The sequence below is a fragment of the Monopterus albus genome, unplaced genomic scaffold (assembly GCF_001952655.1).
Source record: "Monopterus albus unplaced genomic scaffold, M_albus_1.0 scaffold70.1, whole genome shotgun sequence".
NCBI lineage: Eukaryota > Metazoa > Chordata > Actinopteri > Synbranchiformes > Synbranchidae > Monopterus > Monopterus albus.
This window is the reverse complement of record NW_018127950.1, coordinates 848,702-873,443: the sequence shown is the minus strand read 5'-3', so window position 1 is coordinate 873,443 and position 24,742 is coordinate 848,702. Positions and strand designations below refer to the sequence as shown.

Sequence of the window (24,742 nt, the reverse complement as noted above, 5' to 3'; positions counted from 1 at the left end):
AAAATATTTGCAATTTAAAATGACTGATTGTGGATATGTTGTCATTAGAGGGTTGTGACCTTTTTTCCCACCAGTTAACAGTTTTTTTGAAGAGATTGTTACTGAGCTGTAGGCACAGAATGAGTAAAGTCTATTTGGCTGGGATGTACAGTGTCAAAGTACAAGCTGTAATACATAACAAGCAGGCACTAATTTACACATTTTACTATTCAGATTAACAGCCATTTTAATCAGTGGGTTGGAGGATATTTGCTTTACTTCAAGTGGAGTGACATGTTTTGTTGAGGTTCTTTCTGCTTCCTATGTCCTTGTGAGAAAGGAGAACTGTGCATATGTCAGGCTTTACTTTCAAAGTTGTGATCTAGACCACCTAATCTAGTCTAAGACAACTGTAATTATAAATCAGCATTTGATGTTTTTTGCAGTTCAGAAGGTTTTAGATGTTTTTAAGCAGGCACAACAATTGTTACGTTTGCATTAATAATAAAGCAACATAACAAAAAGGACCCTGTACCTTTTTCGTCCCAAACCACTGCTTAGGCTGTTTTGTGTTTTGTATAGCAGACTACAACATATATTTTTATAAATATAAAATAACAAAAACATGCTCTTTTAAACCAGAAATACATATCTTCCTCATTATCAATGACTATATATTAAACAAGCACAGTCTAAGCTGTATATGCTTTTTAAACATAAAGTGGAAGTGGGGGGTGAAACACGGTGCACTGTATGAATATTAACCTCATCTGAATAATTAAGCCTGCTGAAAAATTTATTAAGCTCCTAAAAATCTGGCCACAGAAGCGATAGGTACTGATATTCAAATGATGATGATAATTAAATGCTATTGATCTACAGGTCAATTAATCAAATGCTCACACTTTTCTTGTTCAAGTGGTTAATGTTAGTTTTTACTAGGGAGCAAACACTGTGCATGTTCTGGACATAGCTAAGTGACTTGTTTTCAGTTCAGTCTTTATAAAGTGCACTCTGTGGTTATGGTTCCCACTGTCTTCTCCACCCTTTCCCTTTGTCCTCAGGTGTTGTCCCTTGGTGCTGATGTGCTGCCAGAGTACAAGCTCCAGGCCCCACGCATCCACAAATGCACCATCCTTCACTACAGCCCGTTCAAAGCAGTGTGGGACTGGGTCATCCTGCTGCTAGTCATCTACACTGCCATCTTCACACCATACTCAGCCGCCTTTCTTCTCAGCGAGGTGGAGGAGGAGCGGAGGCGAACCTGCGGCTACATCTGTAACCCGCTGAACGTGGTGGACCTGGTGGTGGACGTCATGTTCATTGTGGACATCCTCATCAACTTCAGGACCACCTACGTCAACCGCAACGACGAGGTGGTCAGTCATCCAGGTCGCATTGCGCAGCACTACTTCAAGGGCTGGTTCCTTATTGACATTGTGGCCGCCATCCCCTTCGATCTGCTCATATTCCGCTCGGGGTCAGATGAGGTGAGAAAGAACCCCAAACAGTGGATATCAGGGGCCTCACAACATCACCACATGCATTTTGCTTTTCCTGGCATTGTGTGGCAAAGCTCAAAAGACATCTTTCCTTTTAGATAAAAGATAAATGACAAAACCACTTTTTATGCAACTAAAAACAATCAATGAATGCGCTCTTGCATTTTAGAATCTCAGTAGGTCAAGCCAGTGAGCCAGCTAAATGGAATCCAGCCTTTCCCATTTATATTATTCCTGTGCCTTCTGACTTCATTGGCACAGATGAGACGGACCAGGCCTCTTACCCCTTCCATTCTTAGACTCATGGGATTTGTAGTTAGTGAATCCAAACAAAACAGTTCTGATTTTATTTTAGTAAAAATACCAAGATGCTTATGCCCTGGGTGTAATAGTTAAGACATGTACCATATATGCACATAGTACTCAGTCTTAATCCCATTTGGGACACTGACATATTTCTGTCCCACTGTTTTTGTCTCTATCTCCACTATCCCTGTCAAATAAAGGCAAAAATGACAAGGTGTTACATTTTGTGGTACACTAAAATTACAGTACAGTTGTAGTAGTATGAACACAAAACCCTAGAAATATGATGCAATTTTTCAGAAAGACAGAAAACAGGAAGTTTTTATGAAAAGGTTTCAGATGCTATTGGAGCAGAGGCTAGTTAGCTGGCTCATCCCTGAAACAGTGCTGCTGTGATGAGATGTCAGCCCCAAGTGGATGAACAAACCATTCGCGGAGTGTTCACAGGTCTTCTGAAGTGCAGACTGGAAACCCACGGCAGCTGTTCTGGAAATGTAAAATTTCCTCCTCCTAGAGTCGCCCAGAATTGGCCACTGAATAAACTGGAACACAGGTCACGCAGGTCACGAGTTCTGAGATACTGTACACACTGAATTAATTAGTTGTCTTAATTTCTAGCATTGTTCACTGATTGGTCCAACCTTCAGGTCCTGCGTTTGGCTGATTATGGGTGTTTCCCAAACTGAGCGTATAACATTTAGTTTATTGTTTTTAAGTGGGGGACTGAGTGCAATATATATTTTTAAGTTAGGTTTTTGTGATATCTGTATAATGTATGTACTGTACATTTGTTGCATGCTAGAAACATTCATTTAATACCCTTTTATCTGTAGCAAAAGAAAATCTGTTCTATTACTGACATTCACTGAAGTTAAGTCTACCTCCGTCCCCCAGCCTCAGACAACGACTCTGATGGGACTACTGAAGACAGCCAGGCTGCTGAGGTTGGTACGAGTGGCCAGGAAGTTGGACCGCTACTCAGAATATGGAGCTGCTGTTCTGTTTCTTCTCATGTGCACCTTTGCCCTCATCGCTCACTGGCTGGCCTGTATCTGGTATGCCATCGGTAACATGGAGCGCACCGGCTCCACCCTCATTGGAGGCATGAAGATCGGTTGGCTGGACAACCTGGCCGACCAGATCGGTAAATACTACAATGACAGTGATGCATCCTCGGGCCCCTCCATCAAGGACAAGTACGTTACAGCCCTGTACTTCACCTTCAGCAGCCTGACCAGTGTGGGGTTTGGGAATGTCTCACCCAACACCAACCCAGAGAAGATCTTCTCCATCTGTGTCATGCTGATTGGCTGTGAGTAGTGTGGGAGTGAGTCTGAAATCTGGAATCTTGTAGGGTGAACATTCTTTTGAACAAAGCAAATACCAGGTATAGTTTAAAGTAGATAGGTGCTTGTAAAAGAGAGAAAATCAGACTGGAAATCCTTTGTCACTCAGTTATAAATCCTGATCATGATGGTTTTGAAACTGGAATAACTAATGACCAGAATGCAGTAATATTGATCCATTAGTTTTTTAAATTGCATACATGCATCACCCAAATTTGAAGTTATGCATTTCTCCCAACATATAGCATTTTAAATGTGTTTTGTGGCATTTTTGCCTTTACAGAAACATGGTAGACATGCAATAAAGGTCCCTGGAAACAAATCCAGACACATTCAAATCATTTGGTATGAACCGTCTGGCTCCCAGGACTACCCTGACAAATAGTCTCTCTGTCCTCTGCCCTGTGCAGCTCTGATGTACGCCAGTATCTTTGGGAACGTGTCTGCCATCATTCAGAGATTGTACTCTGGCACGGCTCGCTACCACACCCAGATGCTGCGGGTCAAAGAGTTCATACGTTTCCACCAGATCCCAGGAGGCCTGAAACAGAGGCTGGAAGAGTATTTTCAACATGCCTGGTCCTACACTAACGGCATCGACATGAATGCTGTGAGTCATGTCTGCCACTGGTTCACAGGAGGCAAGAGCTCAGTGTTTGTGTTGTGGTTAATGGCTGGAAAGATGTTTTTGAGAGGGGGCAACAGATGTTTAGACATTGTGTTATATAGTTTTTTGTCATTGGCAAAGTAGTTGCAAAAAAAAAAAATTGCAAAACATTGCAAACATCTACTTATTTGTGTATTTTTCAACATACAGTATGTATGAATTTATAATAGAAACTAAATTGAAGACAAATAAGTGAAAACCACAAATAAAATCAGGATAAATCATAAAATGGTGTTTTAAGAAAGCATTTTTATTCCACACAACTCTGTAGTTTAAATGTCTGTTTTATTTTCCATTTTGGATAACTTGGTTTTAAAGCTATAGGACAAATTAGGTGCACAATAAAGAAGAAAAAGCATTAGAGAATTATTAAGGTGAATTTAAATTCACCTTGTGCCCTGTGTTGCCTTGCAGGTTTTAAAGGGTTTCCCTGAGTGTCTGCAAGCTGACATCTGCCTCCATTTGAACCGCAGCTTACTGCAGAACTGCAAAGCCTTTCAAGGTGCCAACAAAGGTTGCCTGCGGGCTCTGGCCATACGATTCAAGACCACCCACGCTCCGCCGGGTGACACTCTGGTCCACAGTGGGGACATTCTCACTGCTCTCTACTTTATTTCCAGAGGCTCTATAGAGATCCTCAGGGATGACGTGGTGGTGGCCATACTGGGTGAGCTACATGCCACAATGGAGGCCATGCTTACTTTGTCCTTTGTTCCACTGCAAATTAGTGATTGTATTCATTATCAATTACAAGTATTTGATTAATCAGCATGTTGTTTATTGAAAAAAAATCAATAATAATGACTAACACCTATTGTAAATCACCATGATGAATTTTACACTGAAGAAAAGAAGGTGAATCATTAAAAGTTTGCTATTTATCAAAGTCTGCTATATTCTTGGTTAAATGGTTACAATTAACACAGAATTAAAACTGATAAATCTTTTAACTATAACTTGTAACCTTCTTTATCAGGTGGTTCTGCTGTCCTCTTGTCTCATTCCCACAAAGCCAAAGTCACAACTCACACTGCCCTTTATACCACATAGCACACACAAACCACTCTGTGTGTTGTGTTGCCAGAGGTGTTTGGGCACAGCTCCACTTCCATTCCACAGTGGCATTGATCATCAACAGGGCCAGCACTTAGATCCAGGCTGCATAGGTCATTTCTTTTTCAGCTGTGTTTGAGGGGGCCATTAATCTGTGCTGTTAAGGGCCAGTGTCATTGTAGGGCTTTGTTTTTCATTTGTTTAGGATCAGAATAATCCATCAAAATGTTATACAATTTTTTGCCATTGCATCTATTGATGAAGTTTTACCCTTGTCTTTTTGCTGTGGTTTCTTTAGGAAAGAACGACATCTTTGGTGAACCCATCAATCTGTATGGGAGACCAGGGAAATCCAGCGCTGAAGTCAGGGCTTTGACCTACTGTGACCTTCACAAGATCCTGAGGGATGACCTGTTGGAAGTGCTGGACATGTATCCTGACTTCTCTGGCATGTTCTGGAACAACCTGGAGATCACCTTCAGCCTGAGAGATGTGAGTACCACCAGAGGGCAATGTTACAAGCAAGTCTGTAGATTAAACAATTTCTAACATTATTCTAACAGTGACTGCCTTTTTTCACATTCTGCGTTTGCTCATCTCAAAGCCTAAGAAAACTTGTTTTAAGCAGGTTTTTTTCATTTCTGAATGTTATGATACGTCCCTTCTTTAAAGTCAAATTGATCCTAAAATCTAAATTTAAAAAAATGCTTAACATACCTGCCATGTCTGGACCTACTGTTGTGTGGTGGTTGTGGGTTTTTCAGCTTCTTTAGAACCTCACAAAATATAAGCATTTCTTTCTAAACTATGAAGATTTTAAAGGATAAGTATAGGAATAATCCATACTTTTCTTTCTGTCAACTAATTATACTTTACTAGGGCAAATGCAGATTCAATCATTACTGAAGTCATTATAATGAAAGCCAGTATTTTGTCCTGTCTAAGTGACATTTGTAGAAATTCTTTATGAAAGAAGACCAGGTGCAGGGTTCCCTACTAACAGTAGCCTCAAACTAAACTTTATAGATTTAATGGTGCACGTCAGTCCAAGAATGATTATTTCCTTTAAGATTAAAATCAGGTGTGTATTTTTGAATTACTGAAGCTGATATGTATCAGGCAGATAGAATAAACCAGCCAACCTCGAGCAGGGACTCTGAATGCAGCTACCACCGGGTGAGGCATCAGAGAAGCTCTCTGCGGCGTCGAAACCGCCCAGGTGAGTAGCTTAATACATTCCCTAATGTTTCTGTTAGATGTCTAATCTCCAAAATCCTTTCCTAACTGTCCTGTGACTGCCGGTACAGATGGGACGGACCATGAGGACTCTTATCCCGATCAGTCCTGTCAGATGGTGAAAAACAGAGGCAAGATCACAGGGTCCCATTGGGAAGACCTCTGCAGCAGTGCTAGCATCTGTTCGCAGTCTAGTGATGAGGAGATGAAGCCCGTGGGCCACAGCAAGGGGGAGTTGTACGTCCCCAGGGGTGACACCAAAGACTACACCCCTGCAGTGGTCAATATACTGCCTCACAGTGGAACATCAGCTGGGATGGGCTCACCTGTAGACTTTGGAGGTCTGCCATACTCAGGTAAGACTCCATGCATCTCTTCCCTAGGAGCTGTTTTTATTTCCTCTTCTCTACCAGTGACAACAATTGCCACCTTCTCTCTCCAGAAGTGTTAGGGACATATCTTTTATGAGATTAGACAAAACTTAAAGTGCCTATGGCTGCTCATTTCCAGCCATTTAATGTTTAATCTTGGGCACCTATAAATTAGCTTTGCACCCATCATAACTCAGAATAGTCTGCAATTATTTCAGAACGATAAAACCAGAGAGCCTCTGCCTAAAAACGAGAGGATAGTTCGTGAACACGCACAACTCCTACTGTCTGTGTTGTGTTGAAAGTGGACAGCACAACGAACCACAGCCGCATTAATTAATTTGAAATTCTCCTTCATAGACATCACTCCCTTTCAAGTAGCTCCAAGGTCAGTAAATCCAACTGGTGGTCGCTGCATCTTCCCCCACACGACCACATACAGTCCCAAAGTAGTGAAACTAATTCCAACAGGTAGCGTAGCTCTGACAATAACATCATGGATCGTTAATCCCCTCAGAGGTAAATATAGCCACAAAACCGTACAGTCTCAAAATTTCGCTTTTACAGTGGCACTGGTAGATGTCAGGCAAGCTCACATGAAATGCCAAGGAAATCCTTAAACTATCACTTAATACTTTATTTTATTAGAAAATAGTCACAAGCAAGAGTTTGCAAGATGTGTATAAACCAAGTTGCTTTTGCATAGAAGTACTGGAACATACATGCACTTCATTTTTTGAGCTTTAGGTCATGTCTAAGATGAGAATTCACCGTTGTAACATTGTAGATAAGTCAGAAAACAAGGAAAAGTATGCCTTGGGCCCTTTAATGTACTCCCAAACTTTGACTGAAAACCTGGGGCCCTTCTTTTTAGTTCAATTCAGTTTTATTTCAGTATAGCACTATCACAACAACAATCATGTCAAGGCACTTTACATACTAGATCTTACAGCAGTATCAGGAAAACCCAACAAAGTCCCCTTGAGCCAAACACTTGGCCAAGGTGGAGAAGAAAAACTCCCTTTAACAGAAAAAAGCTCTGATAGACCTGGGCTTTGGGTGGGCAACCTTCTGTCTTGACTGGTTTGGATGAGTGGTTAAAGGAGAAAGAAAAGAAAAGCATCAGGACACAACAAACACACACTGGGCAAGTTGATGTGACTGATGACTCCTCATCAGAAACATAGAGCTTCCGGAGCTAGGACTACCTGAGAGAGATAACACAAAACTTTGACTGAAAACCTGGGGCCCTTCTTTTTAGTTCAATTCAGTTTTATTTCAGTATAGCACTATCACAACAACAATCATGTCAAGGCACTTTACATACTAGATCTTACAGCAGTATCAGGAAAACCCAACAAAGTCCCCTTGAGCCAAACACTTGGCCAAGGTGGAGAAGAAAAACTCCAAGACCAAGTTTAAATTATTGTTATAAAGCAAATAAAAAATTAAATGAAGCTTAAAATTGATCTAATCTGAAAATTAAACCGAAATAAGTTATTATTTTGCAACAGCTACCAGAGAGGTAGTCTCTTTGATAGCTGTTGCAATAATAATGATATAATAATGTATATTTTAATTCTGAAGTGGCTGCAAGTATAAATAATAGAAAATATAAATTATGAATAGGACCTAACACTTAAGGATTTACTGTTTGAGTTACAAGGTACTTTTCTGTCATTCTACATTTAAATATTCTATGTCTACCAGTAAAACTAGAGCTGAAACTAAGAAAACAACATTAAAAGCAATAAAAGGAAAAGTGGAAATAAGGGAATGTCACTGGAAAGTTATATAAAGAAAATTAGAAACTAACTAGAAAAAAAACTGACTGGTCCTGTCTAGTATTGTGGGTTTTTCTGGAATTGCTGAAATTTTAATGAGGAGCATTCTTTACCTGCACAGCAGCAGCCCCTATCAGCATGTCAGGTTTGTACAACTACTGGCCAGACCGCAGAGCCAGCCAGTTCTCAGAAAGCCAGCGACGAACATCGTCAGTCAGTGCTGGTTTCCACCCTCCACGCTTCACTGAGGACCGGCCCAGTGAGCTGGAATCCAGATTGGAGCTGCTGCAGTCCCAGTTAAACCGGTGAGTGGAATTTATGTTTGGAGTTGTAAAGATTAAAGAAAACAAGGGGGCACCCGGATTTGAACCGGGGACCTCTTGATCTGCAGTCAAATGCTCTACCACTGAGCTATACCCCCTGCTGCTGTACTATACTTAAGGTAGTCTATTTCATTATGGCAGCATAACCTGTGTATCTTCAGGTTGTATGGCTTTTTCTGAAATCTATTCTCTGTCTGTCTTACTGACTTTGCCTTTGAGTGTCCAGCATGGTGCTTATATATTGTGAATTGCGTGAATTACAAATTTATTATAGAAAAGGAGGAGGAGCAGGGGGAAACAAAGAAAAATAATAAGGGCTCAAAGACATCACAGAAACATGTCAAATGTAGAAAAATGCCCCGTTATTCAGTCATATGTGCTTCCTCTTTACTACCGGTTTGCTCACATGACTGAAGGAGGGGCTAAGAGAGACCCCTAGTGGACAGTATTGAAAGAGCAGATGAGAGGACTTCTAGGAAACATTATGCTCCATCCAGCATCAAAATAACTTCAATAGAACTTTGTCTCCCTTCCTCCTTGCTAGGCTGGAGACCCGTATGGCAGCAGATATGAATGTGATCCTGCAGCTCCTCCAGAGGCAGATGGCCCCGGTGCCGCCAGCCTACAGCGCTGTGTCCCCCAGCGCTCATCCACCTCATCCCACCACCCTGTACAGCACAGGAGCACCCACACTCCACACTGTCCTGCCAATCCAGCCAGTACAGATCAACAGCACTGCCTCACTGCTACAGGTACTGAGTTTATAGACACACACACACATCGTTGTCACGTTTCTTGCTGTGTGATCTTCCCCTGTCAAACCCTTATAGAACTAACTGCCATAACATTCAGTGATTTTAACTTATTTTGACTTGCTGTCAAGCCTTGAATCCACAATAATGATCATTATTAGTAATCTGCATCCATTTTGATCATCACTTAATTGTATTTTTATTCCTGACAAAATGCCCGCAACATTCACTGGTGCCGCTTATCAGATGAATCTTTCAGACGTTTGAAAAACCCTCTAATTTCTGTCATATTATTGATGTGTCACTGAACGCATTATTCATACATTATTAGACTTTTTTCACTGATTAAACAAACAAGATACAACACGCTGGTGCTGGTTTCCAGATTTTGTTTCCTTCAGACAGAGCGATATTAGGCCATAAGCATCGTTAGACCCCTTTTACTGGGACACGTGCCCCAGTATTGATCTGCTGTGCACCAGTAAAATCATATGTTTGAGTTTGAACAAGCTCCTATGCTTGACATTGGATTTATTTACAGGGAAATAAGTGATTTGTTCTAATCCAAAATGTCAAAGCAAAATACAAGGTCAGGGTTCATACACCACGGTGCGCACATATGCACATCGTAGCTGGTGCACTGCAGCATGCATGCAGCAGTCCATTATTGGCATGCAAAACAAATGAGAGGAACTGACTGTATGTGATGGAGATTAAGTTAAGTTTTTCAATAATAACAATGATCTCAAGCATTACTGACTTTTGTAGATGGACATAAGAATGTTCTTTAGAGGAGGCTGAGACAGGGAAGAAGGTCAGAGAGATCAGGGTGAGAAGTGAGACCTGGCTGTAGTTGGTAAACAAGGTAACATTAGTCTAGTTAGCTAGTACATAACCAGACTCAGATGTTGAATGTGAAGTAAATTACAGCTCTGTACATCAGTGCATATTAGTTGGACTCCTCCTAAAACACTATTTATCCGTGTACTCCATGAAATAAAATGAATGTCAAGTATGTTGCATAACACATTGCATATAGTGGCAAAGCAAGGAAAGTTCACATAGCATAGTTGTGTGATTTGAGTAATGGGGGCTTGTGCCCCAGTAGAGCTTTATGTCTAGCAATGACCATTGGTTGGGTGTTACAACTTATTTCCAGTCTTTGTACAAAGCTAAGATAACTGGTCCTATATATAATAATACTAAAATGGTGTCTTATTCCTTTGAACACTGAGGTCAAAGGAGTGGTTCCAACATCAGACTCATCCTGTCTGATTATTCCTTTTCTCTCATTGCAGAGTCCAATCTCTGACAAATCTAAAGACTCCCTGTCCACTGGGGTCCATCTTCCTGTGGCCTCCAATGACACTATGTCCATGTTGCCAGAGGCCGACCCACCTCATTTAGCCACTGTGAACCTCACTCCTTCTGCAATGTCAGGGGTCCAAGAGCCTCCTGGACTGCTGTGTGGCAGCCAGCGCTTCCCCTCCCTGCCTGAGCACCTGGAGACCTCGCCAGAGACGCAAGAGATCCAGAGGCACGTCTCTGACCCTGTCCTGCCAGGCAGCTAGAACACTAACCATCATCACCACCCAAAAGCCTGGTCCTTTGGATGGGACAGCCATATTTTCTCCAGATTGTTATTCTTTCTTCCTCTCTTAAAATATCTGCTGTCCTGTTCAGATGCTGCTGAATAATGGGAACCCTTGCCTGCTGTCACTGAGTGTTCAGAGTGCCTCCTGTTTCTTACAGACTTCGCGCCCTCAGCATCCCTTCACTCCTGATGTCCTCTGCCCAGCTGGGAGGGGAAAATGGTGAAACATGAGCTGACAGGAAGCACACAAACTTATACATGCGTTGAGCAGGTGCTGGATCTGAAAGCTACACAAACTGTGGAGAATTCCTGGTGAAATGTCAAGAACTACTGATATGTTTCACGTGTGAAGAATTATCTGCATTACCTTTGTATAAGAATTGCACATTTAGAGTTTAGAAAACATTTATTCATTTATTTGGGACTGAAATTATTTTTGTAATATTAGAGATTTATTAGATACATACAGATATATATACATCAAATAAATGTCATGAGTGTAAAAAGTTATAGAGTCACAGTTGCTTTGGTTTATGTTGAAAAAAATATCAAAAGGCATACTGCAGGGCATGCTGTAAAGGATGGTTCAAGGTTCATGGCAGTGTTGGAAAATATATTACAAGTGTAATTTTCATCTAATATTTCATGTTCTGACATTCTGACCTGAATGAGCAGTTCTTAGTTAGGTGTGACATTTGAATACTTGGAGATATTACAATACACACAACAAGCAAAACAGAAAAACCTCATAGTTTCTTGTAGGCTCTTACTGTTTTGTTTTGATCATGACTGGTTGGCTTGGCTTCCCCGTTTCTGTATATGTATACTGTTCAACTTAAACATGCATTAGCTATTTTTGTGGCATGGTCACATAGTTTCATAATGTACCAAAGTGTATATCTGAAAGTGGCAACAACGGAAGAGTTGATCTCCTGGTCATCCTGAGTCATAGCAGGTAAACTGAAGGTTGGTAATCATCATTTCAGTGACAAGTGAAGTGGACGGTAACTCACACGGAGACGCAGTGATGCTGTCTCAAGGCGTCCTTTGTTAAGACAATTTCACAGCTCCAACCAAGAGTAATTACTGTAATGATTTTTAAGCATTTATAATTCTGTACATTTCTGGAAGCACAAATACCTGTTATTTATCTTTTTTTAGATTAAAGACACAAGACAGTTACACTGGAAATTGATTTTATTTCCTAAACGTTCACCCGATTCAACAATGATATACTTGCTGCAACACCAAATAAAATGTTCCACATGACGCAGAAGAAATATTCAGCTGAAACTGGACTACATGGAGACACTGAAGGATGTTGATGGCTAAATGAGGATACACTCAATGACAGTTATGCAGAGTAAGACCATGATTAGCTATGATGTGTCAAGCAGCCGCATTTAATGCAGGTAGAGGAATTAGTATTGATTCTCAACCGCAGCAAGCTACCACGCAAATTGCTGGCCTTTGGGAACAATTTGGGGTGGTGATACATTTACTGAAGTACTGTCCTTTTAAATACAGTTTTTAGGTACTTGCACTTTACCTGAGCATTTCTATTTTATGCTGGGTTATACTTATGCTTTGCTAAAATTCTAAGGAAAATTAAGATTTTACATTTAAACACAGGTTTACAATGCTGTGCATTGTTAAGTATGAAACAAGTGGTTCAAAATGTTTTAACTTGACTCTTTAGAAAAAAGTTGTGTATAGTTGAGATCCTGTTATTATTACTGAACTTCTCTAATGATTTCATTTAATTAACCATCCATAGCCACAACAGGTAAAATTATCCAGCATTCCACAAAAAGCAATTATTTTAGTATATTACAAAAATAAATACAAAGTTGTGTAGTAGAACTTTGTTTTTTCTTTATTCCTTTCCCATTAGTCATCAAAAAAACTTTCAGATTTACCTTCTGACACTCTGGAAGGGCCCAAGGCCTAGGCTGGGAACTACTGGACTAAACTACCTAACTATGTTGAACTGGCTCTATGTCCACCAGCTACAATCATAAAAAATAAGCACATTGAGCTGTTGACACATTTGTACTCAAACATGGTTTTAAATGTAGGATTTCTACTTATAGTAGTGTTTTTACATTTGGGTACTTAAAAAGAACAGACATTTTAGTATAATTAAAGTGAGAATATAACAGCGAAACACCACAAATGCAGAGGAAATTGTGTACTATTCAACTTAATGATGTAAAAAAAAATATAGAATTATCTTATTGTATATGGTAATGGTGGTTATAATAATAACAGCACCAACAACAATAATACAATTATTATTATGATAATTATTATACATTAAATGTATTACTCGTATTAGCCTACTATTGGGCACAGCTCAAACACCACTTTTGACATTTCTTTAAAAATAATTCTAGTTTTATGTTGAAAGGGATAAGCGGAAGTCGCTTGTAAGTTGTTGCACTTGACAGTTCTTTAGGTTGAAACGAGTAATGCCACTCTTTGTTGAGTAAAGTCGCGAGAAATCTTTCTTTGAAACACGATTTGCTTAATTAAATTATCGTTATCACAACGTCTGCTGATAATTGTTCATGCAAGTTAAAGTAAGTGAAAATCGTTTGCTCACAAGACTACTTACTTCGTAGTTAGCTAACGCTAGCGTGTTAGCTGCTTAGACAACAGCTGCAGTTGAGAGGATGTCGCTTCACGGCAAGAGAAAAGAAATCTACAAATACGAGGCGCCATGGACGGTGTATGCGATGAACTGGAGTGTCCGTCCTGACAAACGCTTTCGGCTGGCACTTGGGAGCTTTGTGGAGGAGTACAACAACAAGGTGTGCAGTGTGTGGATGCGACCGTTTATTAGCCGTGGCTAAAAACGGTAACCTTATTGAGCTAACGCTGATGCTAACGTTAGCGGTAGTTGTCCTACGCAGCAACGAGGCATAAAATCACAGCGTGTTTTGTTTTTATTCCCCAGTATGAGAAAAGTGCCAGGTATTTCTGTGTAAATATACAGCAGGTATCTGTGTTTTGTGTCTTTAAAAGTAATATTCCCCCGTAACACCATATATAGCGTTATGTATTGCAAACCTTGTTGTCTTGCAAAGTCGTTAGGCTCGTCTTGAAATAACAGGTAGTGTGCTCGCTCCTGACCTGCACAGGTTCAGCTGGTGGGCCTGGAAGAGGAGAGCTCAGAGTTTGTCTGCAGGAACACATTTGACCACCCTTACCCCACCACCAAGATCATGTGGATCCCAGACACCAAGGGGGTTTACCCGGACCTTCTGGCCACAAGCGGGGACTACCTGCGCATTTGGAGGGTAGGATATTTCCAATCCGCCCGGTTAAGTTTAAAGTTTTATAGCATTACATTAATAGACCAAAACGTACAGTTGTTTGATCCTGTGTTGCTTTGGGCAGTCAAAGCTGGATATATCCTTGGCCAGCTGTCTGCTGTGACATGGTTACAATGATTTCAGTACAGTGGTTTTATTAAAAAGTCTGCTGAATACCACATTCATTTTCATTTTCTTGCAGGTCAGTGACACAGAAACTCGTCTTGAATGCTTGCTGAATAACAATAAAAACTCTGACTTCTGTGCTCCCCTCACCTCCTTTGATTGGAATGAAGTTGATCCCAATCTGCTGGGTAGGAAATCCACTATATGATAAATCATAAGGAGGTTATACATTGGACTTTGTTGCACTTTCATTTGTATGGTTTAACTATCTTAACCAGTTTGTTCCTTTTGCAGGTACTTCCAGCATTGACACCACGTGCACTATCTGGGGGTTGGAGACTGGTCAGGTGTTGGGGCGAGTTAATCTGGTGTCTGGACATGTGAAAACCCAGCTGATTGCTCATGACAAAGAGGTGTGTGTGTCAGCATTGTAAAATAAAGATTTATGTACTTCTGTGCACAGCATAAGACAGTGTTTAAATTCATTTTGTTATGTCCTGTACAGGTGTATGACATTGCATTTAGTCGTGCCGGAGGTGGTAGAGATATGTTTGCCTCTGTGGGGGCGGATGGATCGGTCCGCATGTTTGACCTCCGTCATCTGGAGCACAGCACCATCATCTATGAAGACCCCCAGCACCACCCGCTGCTTCGTCTCTGCTGGAACAAGCAAGACCCCAACTATCTGGCTACAATGGCCATGGATGGCATGGAGGTCAGTTTGAAGTACAGCTTTTTTGTATTAAGACTGAAACACTGGTAAGCCATTGGAAGCTTGCAGCTCTATTTATCCCTAACAAAAACATTAATCACCTAAAACGCTATACAGTATCAGTAAACGTAAAAACTATGAAATGATTTCATTTTGTAACATGTTTATCTTTTTGTTTAATAATTCCTTTGTGAGTGTTTTACTCAGAAAATGCTATTGGGATGTTTCTTTTGTTTTTGTTAGTATGCTTCATTAAATGAATCTACACAAGTAGTTTCAGTAAAATCACACAGTCTTCTTCTATGTGATAGGTGGTCATTCTGGATGTACGGGTGCCTTGCACACCAGTGGCTCGGTTGAACAATCATCGCGCCTGTGTTAACGGCATCGCCTGGGCCCCCCACTCCTCATGTCACATCTGCACTGCAGGTAACCAGGTGTTCAGACCAAAACAGCTGTTACTTAAAATGACACAAAGGGTTGTCTTTTGGGTGGCACTGGTGAGATATGAGATATGATCTAGTACGTCTATCAGATTAATCTGTTTAAAGGCTGGAACAAATCATTCCACAGGGGTTTGTTATACTCACAGATTTTTCAGTTAAAGTTATCAGAGTGCTGACTTTTTCAGCTTTGAACTATACACGGTAGAAATATGTCATTCACATCGCAAAGATACTTCCTATAGCACCCACTCTGCTTGCCGCCTTCTCCCCAGCCGACGACCACCAGGCCCTGATCTGGGACATCCAGCAGATGCCACGTGCCATTGAGGATCCCATCCTAGCCTACACCGCTGAAGGGGAGATCAATAATGTGCAGTGGGCCTCCACGCAGCCAGACTGGATTGCCATCTGCTACAACAACTGCCTGGAGATCCTGCGTGTCTAAGACCACGGACACTTAGATGAAAAGGAGAAGGAATGCTGTTTCAGTTTTGGACTTAATTTTTCGCCCTCATCCCACTACTTTCAAGGTGACGATGAGGTCACAAGTGAACTTTCTGAATGTGTTTGAAGTATCACATACCTAACCCATAATAACCTCGTTTACATTTCTTACATGTCTTAACTCCATTGTTCTCCTATTAAACGTGTTTTAGCTCTTATTTATTTTGCTCCCAAGGTAGTGTTCAGCGTCTGCACAGCAGCTGTAAGAAGCAGTTGATTTCACCCACCTGATGAGATTATCATGAAGGGTTTAGATGTTGTGTGTGTTCTTTGTAAAGGTTGATGCAAATTACTGTAGGTGGCAAAAGGTGAGCTCTCTAATATGTAGGAATAGTTGTAGCCACCTTGTGAATCATCCCATATTATTGGTGATTTGAAAGATCAGTAAGTCTTCTTTACCCCTGTGGTAGTTTCAATTTCTCAAATGGGTGTGTGTCCAGTATCCTCTCTCCAAATGATTGTATACAGGCTCAAACATGTGACCTGTGCAACTTTTAAAAATTGTAAAATAACCTGAGAGGGCTTCATGTTGTCACTGCTGTGGTGTCTGCCATCATATGGTGTGTTTTGGTTTGTACTGATGATGTAGAGTGACACTCAGAACCTACCAAAGCAATGTTCAGCTTCCTAACTCCCTAATTATTCTCTTCATTTCATTTAGTAGAAGTTTGGGCTTTGAAATCTGCAGTTTTCTTGTGTTAGAGTGAATTGTGGAATGAGAGGAGAGTGAAACAACTTTCTGACTGTGTCCCTGTCTCTCCTTGTTTTCAGTAATTAAAGGGTCATGTCCTTGTAGCATGCCATTACAAGGCAAAATGTACATAACATATAAATATATCAAGATGTTGGTAAGCCAAGTGTTCATGTTGTAGCTTTTTTCATAAAGTTTATTATTGAATTTGCTCTAATAAATTGTATTCCTCCATGTCCTAGGTACAAACTGGAGTGTGTTGTTTAATTTAGTTATTTCAGAATTCATGCTTTCTCTTTTTATAATCAGGAGGGAGGGGGCAGTACTATTGGTTTTTCATGGCTGAAAGTTTAAAAAAGTACAACATCAGGGAGTACTAAGAGTTGTACTATTTGATCTATAGTCAAATGTTCTTAGATTGAACCTTACACACTGTCCATTTAAGTGTTGATTTTCATTTCACTGCGATCTGTAAGCTCCTCCCTCTATCATTGTGTTTGTATATCAGTTCCCAGCTGCTGCTGTGAGGTATGTAATAGTAGAGACAGAAAGGCAAGGTTTGATTTCTCAGATTTAACAGGTGGGTGTTCCTAGAGTTTCATCTCCAGGTAGCTGTTCTGCTCAACTGTCTCTGTTTAGTCACAACTATTACATAGTGGTGGCTTCTAGTAATGCAGGAGGTACCTTGATCCTTTACTTAAAAAACATTTAGAATATTATGATTCGATTAGGACGGTTTACGCCACTCCACGATGGTATTTGTAATATTTGCAACGCTGTTCGTGAAATGTTAGTGGTAGTTACGTGCTGTGACCACTGGAGGGCATTGCAGACTCAGCCATAACACCTATTCATGCAACTAACGTCAAGGCAGACGTAGTAGCATAGAAATATCTTCGGTAAAACATAAAAAATAAAACTTTAAAATTAAAATAAGCACGTGAACACTAGCGACACTGCGGTCATGTGATTTCTGTTTTGTTGAAGGGAATCGATACCGTTTTCTGATACCTTCTGTCGCGATACTTTTACTTTGAAAGGTTGTTTCGAGTGGTTTTCAGCTTAACATCCATTCAAGAGCAATTCAGGCTACAAGAACTCAAACAGGGTTACTTCTGTTGTCATGGCAGTTCCTCAAGTAAGCTGATTATGCGTTTTGTTCAGTAGTTTGGGTTTTAAGGTTAATTTATTTCAACTATTAGAGTTGTGCTTAAAAATAAAACATTTATTTCTTTTTCTGTTAAGGATCGTAGGTAGGCTTGGTTGCTAGCAACACGGTGTCACGCTAGTTAGCTCTCGTTAGCATGCTAATACGAGATTTTTTAAATAGCTAATAATAAAGTGAGAGAATGGATCAGGCACTGTGATATGATTATGGCTTGCGGTTTAATCCCAGAACATTAATGTTATAGCTGTTAGGCACAGTGTTATTTTGACTCAAGTGCCACTACGGAGTAAGACGTAACTCCTTATTTTAGCTTGTTAGCAAGCGAGTCGCAAAGGTCGAATCGTTGGCTACAGCTGACTTCAGTTGTGCTTGCGACAGCTTTTCTGATTTATTTACATGATTTAATCACATACGGTAACTTACAACCCTCTATATTCGCCTGAGCTTAGTTCGTGTGTTGCCCTAGTAGTGCCACATTGTGTCATGAACATTTTATGGTAATATATTGCAGAGTTATTTTCTAATTGTCTATGATGAAGTGGCAGCGCTGGAAACGGGTTGTCATGTTGACATAAAACAAGGTTAATATGTTTCCAAGTACTGGAACATTAGACTTCCGTTTCTTCCTCAGTCATTGTTTACTAGTTAGTCACTTTCCTTGGGGATCTTTTTCGCTTTGGGGTTTATCACGTGAATACACACTGTGAGCTGGAACTCGCTAGGTTATGGTAATACGGACCAGTTTAACCCAGGCTTTGTCACAGTTCAGCTGTTTTTGTCAGAGGCCCTCGTTTGTACTAAAGTGTTAAATATTTTATATAATGCCTTCAAGTGATAAATTATTATTACAGGTTGGACTTTGCTCTGTAATGCTTCCAGGCACGCTCAAGTCACTGTAATATTAAGGCAATCCTCCGGTCTCATTTAATAACAGCTAATACAAAAGCACCTAACGCTTGTATGTGGCAACACTAGTTTTCACATTTTTTAACTGATTTGACTTCCTGATTTTGGTGGAGTGAGTAAGACATCCTTCCTATTGTCTAATATTTGTATTAGGAAATTTAAATTAATGTATTTGATCTGTCACTTCTAAATGTTTACCTATTCGTGCAGGTCCCCAACATGGGTAGTAGGCATCTCCTCCTGATACCTACACTGCTGCTTCTCCTAGCCCTTCCTGTCTCCCAGGGGCGTTACACTGATGACTTTGATGATAGCGAGGACCTGGCAGACTTCGATGACAATGACTTTGCCGAGTTTGAGGACATGAACGACGACCAAGCAGCTGATGCAGAAACTGCCTCTCCGCCTCATGCCTCACAGTCCTCGCAGCCTGAGGAAGATGAAGACGAAGATGAAGCTACAGTTGAGCTGGAGGATAGCCAAGATGGTTTTGATGACACAGAGACGCAGGTACTTTGCCTTTTATTACTGCTTACAGCAAAGTTGTTAAGCACAGTTTTCTTAAAATGGTTATTCATTAAATATGGTATGTTAATCTATACAGAAACTGTATCAAAGTATGTCAATGTTATGTTTTCATAGGATCAAGACATATACAGCAAATATGACCAGGAGGAGTTTGAGGGGATTGGAGACATGGAGAAAACGGGCCACTCCATGAAGGACCCCCTCATAATTCACACGGTAAACCAGACTTTGCTGTTCAAGTCTTTTGGTGGCTTTCTACTGCCTGCAAGCCATATTCTCCGGTAAATGTAGTTTTTGTGGCATGTTTAGGGCATGCTGCACTATAAGGTTTAATCAGTATTATGGGTGTGTTGTCTCTCTAATCGAAATACTGCTGCAAGAGGTCATTGGCAAAATTAAAGCAAATGAAATGCACATTATTCAACTCTTTGTTGGTGCTGTTGAATTTTTTGGTTAAATAGGATTCACAAAGTTTACATAAACTGTTTGCCATGGAAGATCAACGTAGGCAATTGTGAAATTGCGGCCTTTGGCACCTGACTGCTTTTAGCATAAATGACCATGTCTTTTCAGTTACACTGGAACTGATGACTGCCTGTTGTTTCTCTTCAGGTTCCTGCACATCTGCAGAACAGCTGGGAGAGTTACTACATGGAGATCCTGATGGTGACCGGCCTGTTGGCCTACATCATGAACTATATCATTGGCAAGAACAAAAACAGCCGCCTTGCTCATGCTTGGTTCAACTCACACAGAGAACTTTTAGAGAGCAACTTTGCACTTGTAGGTGAGTTCTTCCACGTCTGTGCTGTCTGTCATAAATAACAACTGTGTATGAAATACAACTCATGCTTTTGCTGTTGTGGCAGTAGCTGAATGTATCAAATGGTTGCAGTCAGTATGAGGTTTGTCTTGTGTTCATTGCGAATAGTTTGTATGTTTAGGTGATGATGGCACCAGTAAAGAACCTGTGAGCACGGGGAAGCTGAATCAGGAAAACGAACATATATACAACCTGTGGTGCTCTGGACGCGTGTGCTGTGAAGGCATGCTGATCCAACTCAAGGTGTGTGTGTGCAGTGTGTTATGATACTGTGTGTGTGGTGTTGTCACTGTTTTGCATTGACTGTGCAATCATATACTGTGGTCTGTTCTAGTTTCTCAAGAGGCAGGACCTGCTTAACGTTCTGGCCAGGATGATGAGGCCTACCTGTGACCAAGTGGTATGTTCCAATCAAATAACAGTTTAAATCTGTTTCACCCAAGAAGCTGCCAGAAGGGCTTCTATGAAGTACTGAAGTATGGGTCTGAAAGCTTTTGTAAAAGAGAATTTAGTTTTTGGCTTTTAAAATATTTGGAAAACTTTTAAACATGTCAGTATGGGTTATTAAGTGTAGACCGATGGGCAAAATGTCAATTTAAAATGAATTCTATCACACTGAGTGTGCAAAAAGTGAAAATATTTTTTGGGGTTCTTGTAAATAATTTTGCAGTTATAGTCTTTATCTAAACTACAGCATCTGTCTGTTGGTTTGTAGCAAATCAAAGTGACTTTTAATGATGAGGACATGGACACTTTTGTGTTTGCTGTGGGGTCCAAGAAGGCCATGGCCAGGCTTCAGAAGGAGATGCAGGACTTGGTGAATATTTTCTACAGCTTTTGTTGTATTACCCACACATAATTTGAATTTTAATATCTCTCTCATTCTTTTACCTGGTGGTCATTAATGTTTAAACAGTGGCCTTGATTTTTTTTTTAAATCACAGAGTGAGTTCTGTGGCGACAAGCCAAAGTCTGGGGCCAAGTATGGGCTCCCAGACTCCTTGGCTATTCTGAGTGAGATGGGCGAGGTCACTGATGGAGTGATGGACAACAAGGTAAAGTCTGTTGTTTGTTTGTTTGTTTTTTAAGGCTTGCCTCGCATGCAGTATTATTTAAATGCCACTGCAGATTCTCTGAGTGTTAAGGAGGGTCTCTTGATTTGGTGTTAAACATCTTCCTCTTTTTAAATACTGCTCTCTTATTAAAACTGTAGCTTTGCATCCGTTTTGTTTTTAGATGGTACATTATATCACCAACCATGCTGACAAGATTGAGTCCATCCATTTTTCGGACCAATTTTCTGGTCCAAAAGTTATGCAAGAGTAAGCGATTATTTTATCTTTTTGTCTTTTATGTGCAAATTATTTTGCATTTTCTTTTTTTCTTTGTGGCGCTAATAGTTCCTGTGTTGTCTTTCAGGGAGGGTCAGCCCTTAAAGCTGCCTGAGACCAAGAAGACTCTGCTGTTTACATTTAATGGTGAATACTTTGTCCTACTGTCTTTGAAAATCTATACCCCATAATTTGAGTTATACTGGCATGTTCTCAGAATCTGCTTTATTGGCCAGGTGTGTCGGACACACGAAGAATTTGACTCTGGTACATTGGCTCTCAATGTGTATGTACATATCCCCATGCAAGGGGCAAGCAAACAGTAAATCAACATAAGGCTGTGTAATATAACAAAATAAGCAGTATTTACAAGCAACAAACAGTGCAAACAATGCAAAATAGGCAATATAGACAGGCAGTAAACAATTCAGAGACAAAGGAATGCTCATTAAAATGAAATAAATAGGAATAAAAATAGAGTAGTTAAAAATAGAGACCTGTACGGATCTGTATAATCTGTACAATGTATATATCTATGATATGAAGTCCACTGTCATCTCCACTGTTTTGAGCATGTTCAGCTCCAGGTTGTTGCGGCTACACCACAGGACCAGCTGCTCAATCTCCCGTCTGTAGGCTGACTCTTCACCATCTCGGATGAGACCAATAACTGTTGTATCATCAGCAAACTGATGTTTTTGGTGTGTGTGTGTGTGTGTGTGTGTGTGTGTGTGTGTGTGTCTGTAGTGCCTGGCATGGGCAACACTTCTCCCAAAGACATGGACACTCTGCTTCCTCTCATGAACATGGTGATCTACAGCATTGATAAGGTCAAGAAACTTCGTCTCAACAGAGAGGTGAGCAGGATTCAAATGCTCTGGAGCTGCATAGTGTATCTCCAATGACCATCAGGAATTTGGGCCATTTTCATATTTTAGATTAAAGTTGAAGTGCAGCCGTGAGTCTCTTTATCTTTTGTGTATATTCAGGGAAAACAGAAAGCTGACAGAAACCGCGCCCGTGTGGAGGAGAACTTCCTGAAGCAGACTCACGCTCAGCGCCAGGAAGCAGCCCAGACTCGCCGAGAGGAGAAGAAGAGAGCAGAGAAGGAGAGGATCATGAATGAGGAGGACCCTGAGAGACAGCGTCGTCTGGAGGTCTGAAATAAGAAACTTTACAAACACCACACAGCAATACATTTAAAGGACTCGTTCAACTTTGTGGGAAGTATGCTGATTTGTTTTCCTGCTTGATAGTTAGATGAGATGATTGATACCACTCTCACAACTGTTACAATAAATGTGGATTTAAAGGCAGCAGCGAGTTAGCGAGTTGCCCAACGGTAGCAGTCCACATAGAATAATGTGTTATATTTAGTTAGTTTGACTTTGACCAATACCAAAGTGTAAATTGGCAATTTGCCATTTTATGGGGGTCTTAGGTGTCGGCTACATGCTTAAGGAATAATTTCTCAAACTTTTAATGAAAATCACACAGCTAAGCATAGAGATATCATGATCGCTATTAAGTTTCGTCTCTCAAATGTCTTTAATTTTCTCTTTTAGGAAGCAGCCCAGCGACGGGAGCAGAAGAAGATTGAGAAGAAGCAGATGAAGATGAAGCAGATCAAAGTGAAAGCCATGTGAAAGACCACCACAGGGACAGGGATAAAAGCACACATGAAAGCAGTGCTCAGCTCAGTTTTCTCCAGCTTCTCTGACCACAATCCACGGCTCCAGCTCACAGTCACTCCAGCATCAAACCAACATCCTCTGCCACTGGGTGTGTCAGGTTTAGCCGTTTGTGTAACCACCTGTTCCATTTAGTGCGGCTAAATCTTAAAGACTGAGTGAACCTCCTGTGTCAAACGAGAGGGACTTTCACCATAATTCACACCAAGATTTTTTTTTCTTTTTTTGCCAAATTATTCAAAACTCTGAAATCTCTGTTGCTCAGTGAGCTTTTTGAACTAAATCTACTGGGAAGGAACATTATTTGGTGGTACTGAGCCACATTTTAAAATAAATCTATAGTATTGTTGTGGTTTCATTGGAACTTTATTGGCATTAATATAATCTTAAATGATACAATCAAGAAAATTTTTATTTATATCTGCAATGATACTTTCAGGCTGTTGTTATCTGAGCAAACAATAAATGCACTGGAGTCTGTTGGAAAACTGTTTCTGTATTTGATAGTAAATGTGAAATAAGTGATTTGATTTACAAGACATTTAATGGGTGTGAAAATGTGACCTGTAGGTCATAAAACTGTAGTGTATGAAATAGAAACTGATACACAGACCTCTTGGTATCAGTAGTTGAGTCTATAACAGTCATCAGAATGGGTGAGGCTTGATGCTAAATTTAACTTGTAGATTGTGTCAGCAGTGTGTGAACTAGATTTGGTTACATCAGTATGGTAGTCTCTTCACAAGCCGATAAAGGTGTAATAACCCTGTACAACAACCAGAAGTTGGACATGATTCTCCTGGGGACACTCAATATGCAAATATTAATTGTTTTGTATGTATTTCCCAAAGTAGACAATTGATTGGTGCACAAGTAGAAATCATTTGTTCCATATTTTGACAGTTAAAGGGTTTCATTTCTGACATTTAATGTATTGGCTTCCTGATGAAACATTATAAAATTTTCTTGATTCCGCGCTACTTTACACATCTCACAAAGTGATAAGCATCTTAAGCAAGTAACTTTTATTTCTGGGCACACTCAGGTAAGTTCGGGGGGGTGTATGTGGTAATGCTGTGGTGAGATGTAAATACATTTACTTGATTACAGTAAGTACAATTTTGGTGTAGTTGTACTTTATTTACATTTTATGCTACTTTTATATTTTGATATCTGTAGTTACTTTACATACTGTATATAACAAGTAATAGGTTCATAACTGTTAACTTGAGATTAAACTATGTAACAGTAGGCTACTATATGTTTGCATTAGTAATATCAAGTCAAGATTTTTAATTTGCCATTTATGCATAAGCAGGCAGTCTGGGCATATAGGAATTCTTGTGCAGCTCTCCTTTGGAGTCAGGCTAGACAGAACACTTAGTCTTAAAATAAAGAAGTTACATAAACGCAACAAAGCATTAAAGTGCAATACACAAAAATAGGGTAATATTTTCCCCAGTGAACTTCAAACATCGCACTTAGTAATTCACATGGTGGAGTTGGATATGTCATTACGCTTGGTGAGGTAGTGAGGGGTTATAACATATTAACACACAGTTTATATTCAGGCCTGTTTCCATTGC

General features: G+C 40.3%; 3 protein-coding genes and 1 non-coding gene across 9 annotated transcripts in view; 3 read left to right on the top strand and 1 right to left on the bottom strand.

Moving 5' to 3' along the window:
• Positions 1-12,621, top strand: part of kcnh6a (potassium voltage-gated channel, subfamily H (eag-related), member 6a) — a 36,395-nt gene extending 23,774 nt beyond the window's left edge. Inside the window, exons 7-16 of one of the 2 annotated variants that reach the window (XM_020605430.1) lie at positions 1,044-1,469; positions 2,682-3,099; positions 3,544-3,743; positions 4,215-4,467; positions 5,152-5,345; positions 5,973-6,072; positions 6,161-6,445; positions 8,366-8,549; positions 9,112-9,319; positions 10,618-12,621. In XM_020605430.1, the coding sequence (XP_020461086.1) occupies positions 1,044-1,469; positions 2,682-3,099; positions 3,544-3,743; positions 4,215-4,467; positions 5,152-5,345; positions 5,973-6,072; positions 6,161-6,445; positions 8,366-8,549; positions 9,112-9,319; positions 10,618-10,890 (2,541 nt within the window). In that variant the 3' untranslated portion in view covers positions 10,891-12,621. The remainder of the gene's footprint in view (positions 1-1,043; positions 1,470-2,681; positions 3,100-3,543; positions 3,744-4,214; positions 4,468-5,151; positions 5,346-5,972; positions 6,073-6,160; positions 6,446-8,365; positions 8,550-9,111; positions 9,320-10,617) is intronic. The other variant, XM_020605431.1, reaches the window with a different exon arrangement.
• trnac-gca (transfer RNA cysteine (anticodon GCA)) lies at positions 8,594-8,665 on the bottom strand. Its single transcript has one exon. It is a non-coding gene; the product is annotated as a tRNA-Cys (tRNA).
• Positions 12,622-13,329: 708 nt separating the features above from the next.
• dcaf7 (ddb1 and cul4 associated factor 7) lies at positions 13,330-16,753 on the top strand. Its single transcript, XM_020605499.1, has 7 exons — positions 13,330-13,726; positions 14,057-14,215; positions 14,433-14,544; positions 14,651-14,769; positions 14,862-15,071; positions 15,380-15,497; positions 15,787-16,753. The coding sequence occupies exons 1-7, from the start codon at positions 13,589-13,591 to the stop codon at positions 15,957-15,959; spliced, it is 1,029 nt and encodes a 342-aa protein (XP_020461155.1). The 5' UTR covers positions 13,330-13,588; the 3' UTR covers positions 15,960-16,753.
• A 479-nt stretch (positions 16,754-17,232) lies between these two features.
• ccdc47 (coiled-coil domain containing 47) lies at positions 17,233-23,644 on the top strand. Of its 5 annotated transcripts, none has more exons than XM_020605495.1 (13): positions 17,233-17,289; positions 18,994-19,293; positions 19,426-19,527; positions 19,924-20,098; positions 20,256-20,377; positions 20,469-20,534; positions 20,850-20,951; positions 21,079-21,189; positions 21,371-21,456; positions 21,554-21,612; positions 22,213-22,322; positions 22,455-22,622; positions 23,031-23,644. In XM_020605495.1, the coding sequence occupies exons 2-13, from the start codon at positions 19,003-19,005 to the stop codon at positions 23,109-23,111; spliced, it is 1,473 nt and encodes a 490-aa protein (XP_020461151.1). In that variant the 5' UTR covers positions 17,233-17,289; positions 18,994-19,002; the 3' UTR covers positions 23,112-23,644. The 5 variants fall into 5 exon arrangements, with proteins under 5 accessions (XP_020461151.1, XP_020461154.1, XP_020461150.1 ...); XM_020605498.1 differs by lacking the exon at positions 17,233-17,289 and adding an exon at positions 17,291-17,317; XM_020605494.1 differs by lacking the exon at positions 17,233-17,289 and adding an exon at positions 17,366-17,389.
• Positions 23,645-24,742: the final 1,098 nt, after the last annotated feature.

What these genes read in the sequence shown, in the direction of transcription:
- dcaf7 (XM_020605499.1), top strand. Translation starts at nt 13,589, where the DNA reads ATGTCGCTTCACGGCAAGAGAAAAGAAATCTACAAATACGAGGCGCCA. An exon ending in TGGAGGAGTACAACAACAAG is followed by an intron (nt 13,727 to 14,056) that starts GTGTGCAGTGTG and finishes TGACCTGCACAG; the next exon opens with GTTCAGCTGGTGGGCCTGGA. An exon ending in TGATTGCTCATGACAAAGAG is followed by an intron (nt 14,770 to 14,861) that starts GTGTGTGTGTCA and finishes TGTCCTGTACAG; the next exon opens with GTGTATGACATTGCATTTAG.
- ccdc47 (XM_020605493.1), top strand. An exon ending in TTGATGACACAGAGACGCAG is followed by an intron (nt 19,294 to 19,425) that starts GTACTTTGCCTT and finishes ATGTTTTCATAG; the next exon opens with GATCAAGACATATACAGCAA. An exon ending in AACTTCGTCTCAACAGAGAG is followed by an intron (nt 22,323 to 22,454) that starts GTGAGCAGGATT and finishes GTGTATATTCAG; the next exon opens with GGAAAACAGAAAGCTGACAG.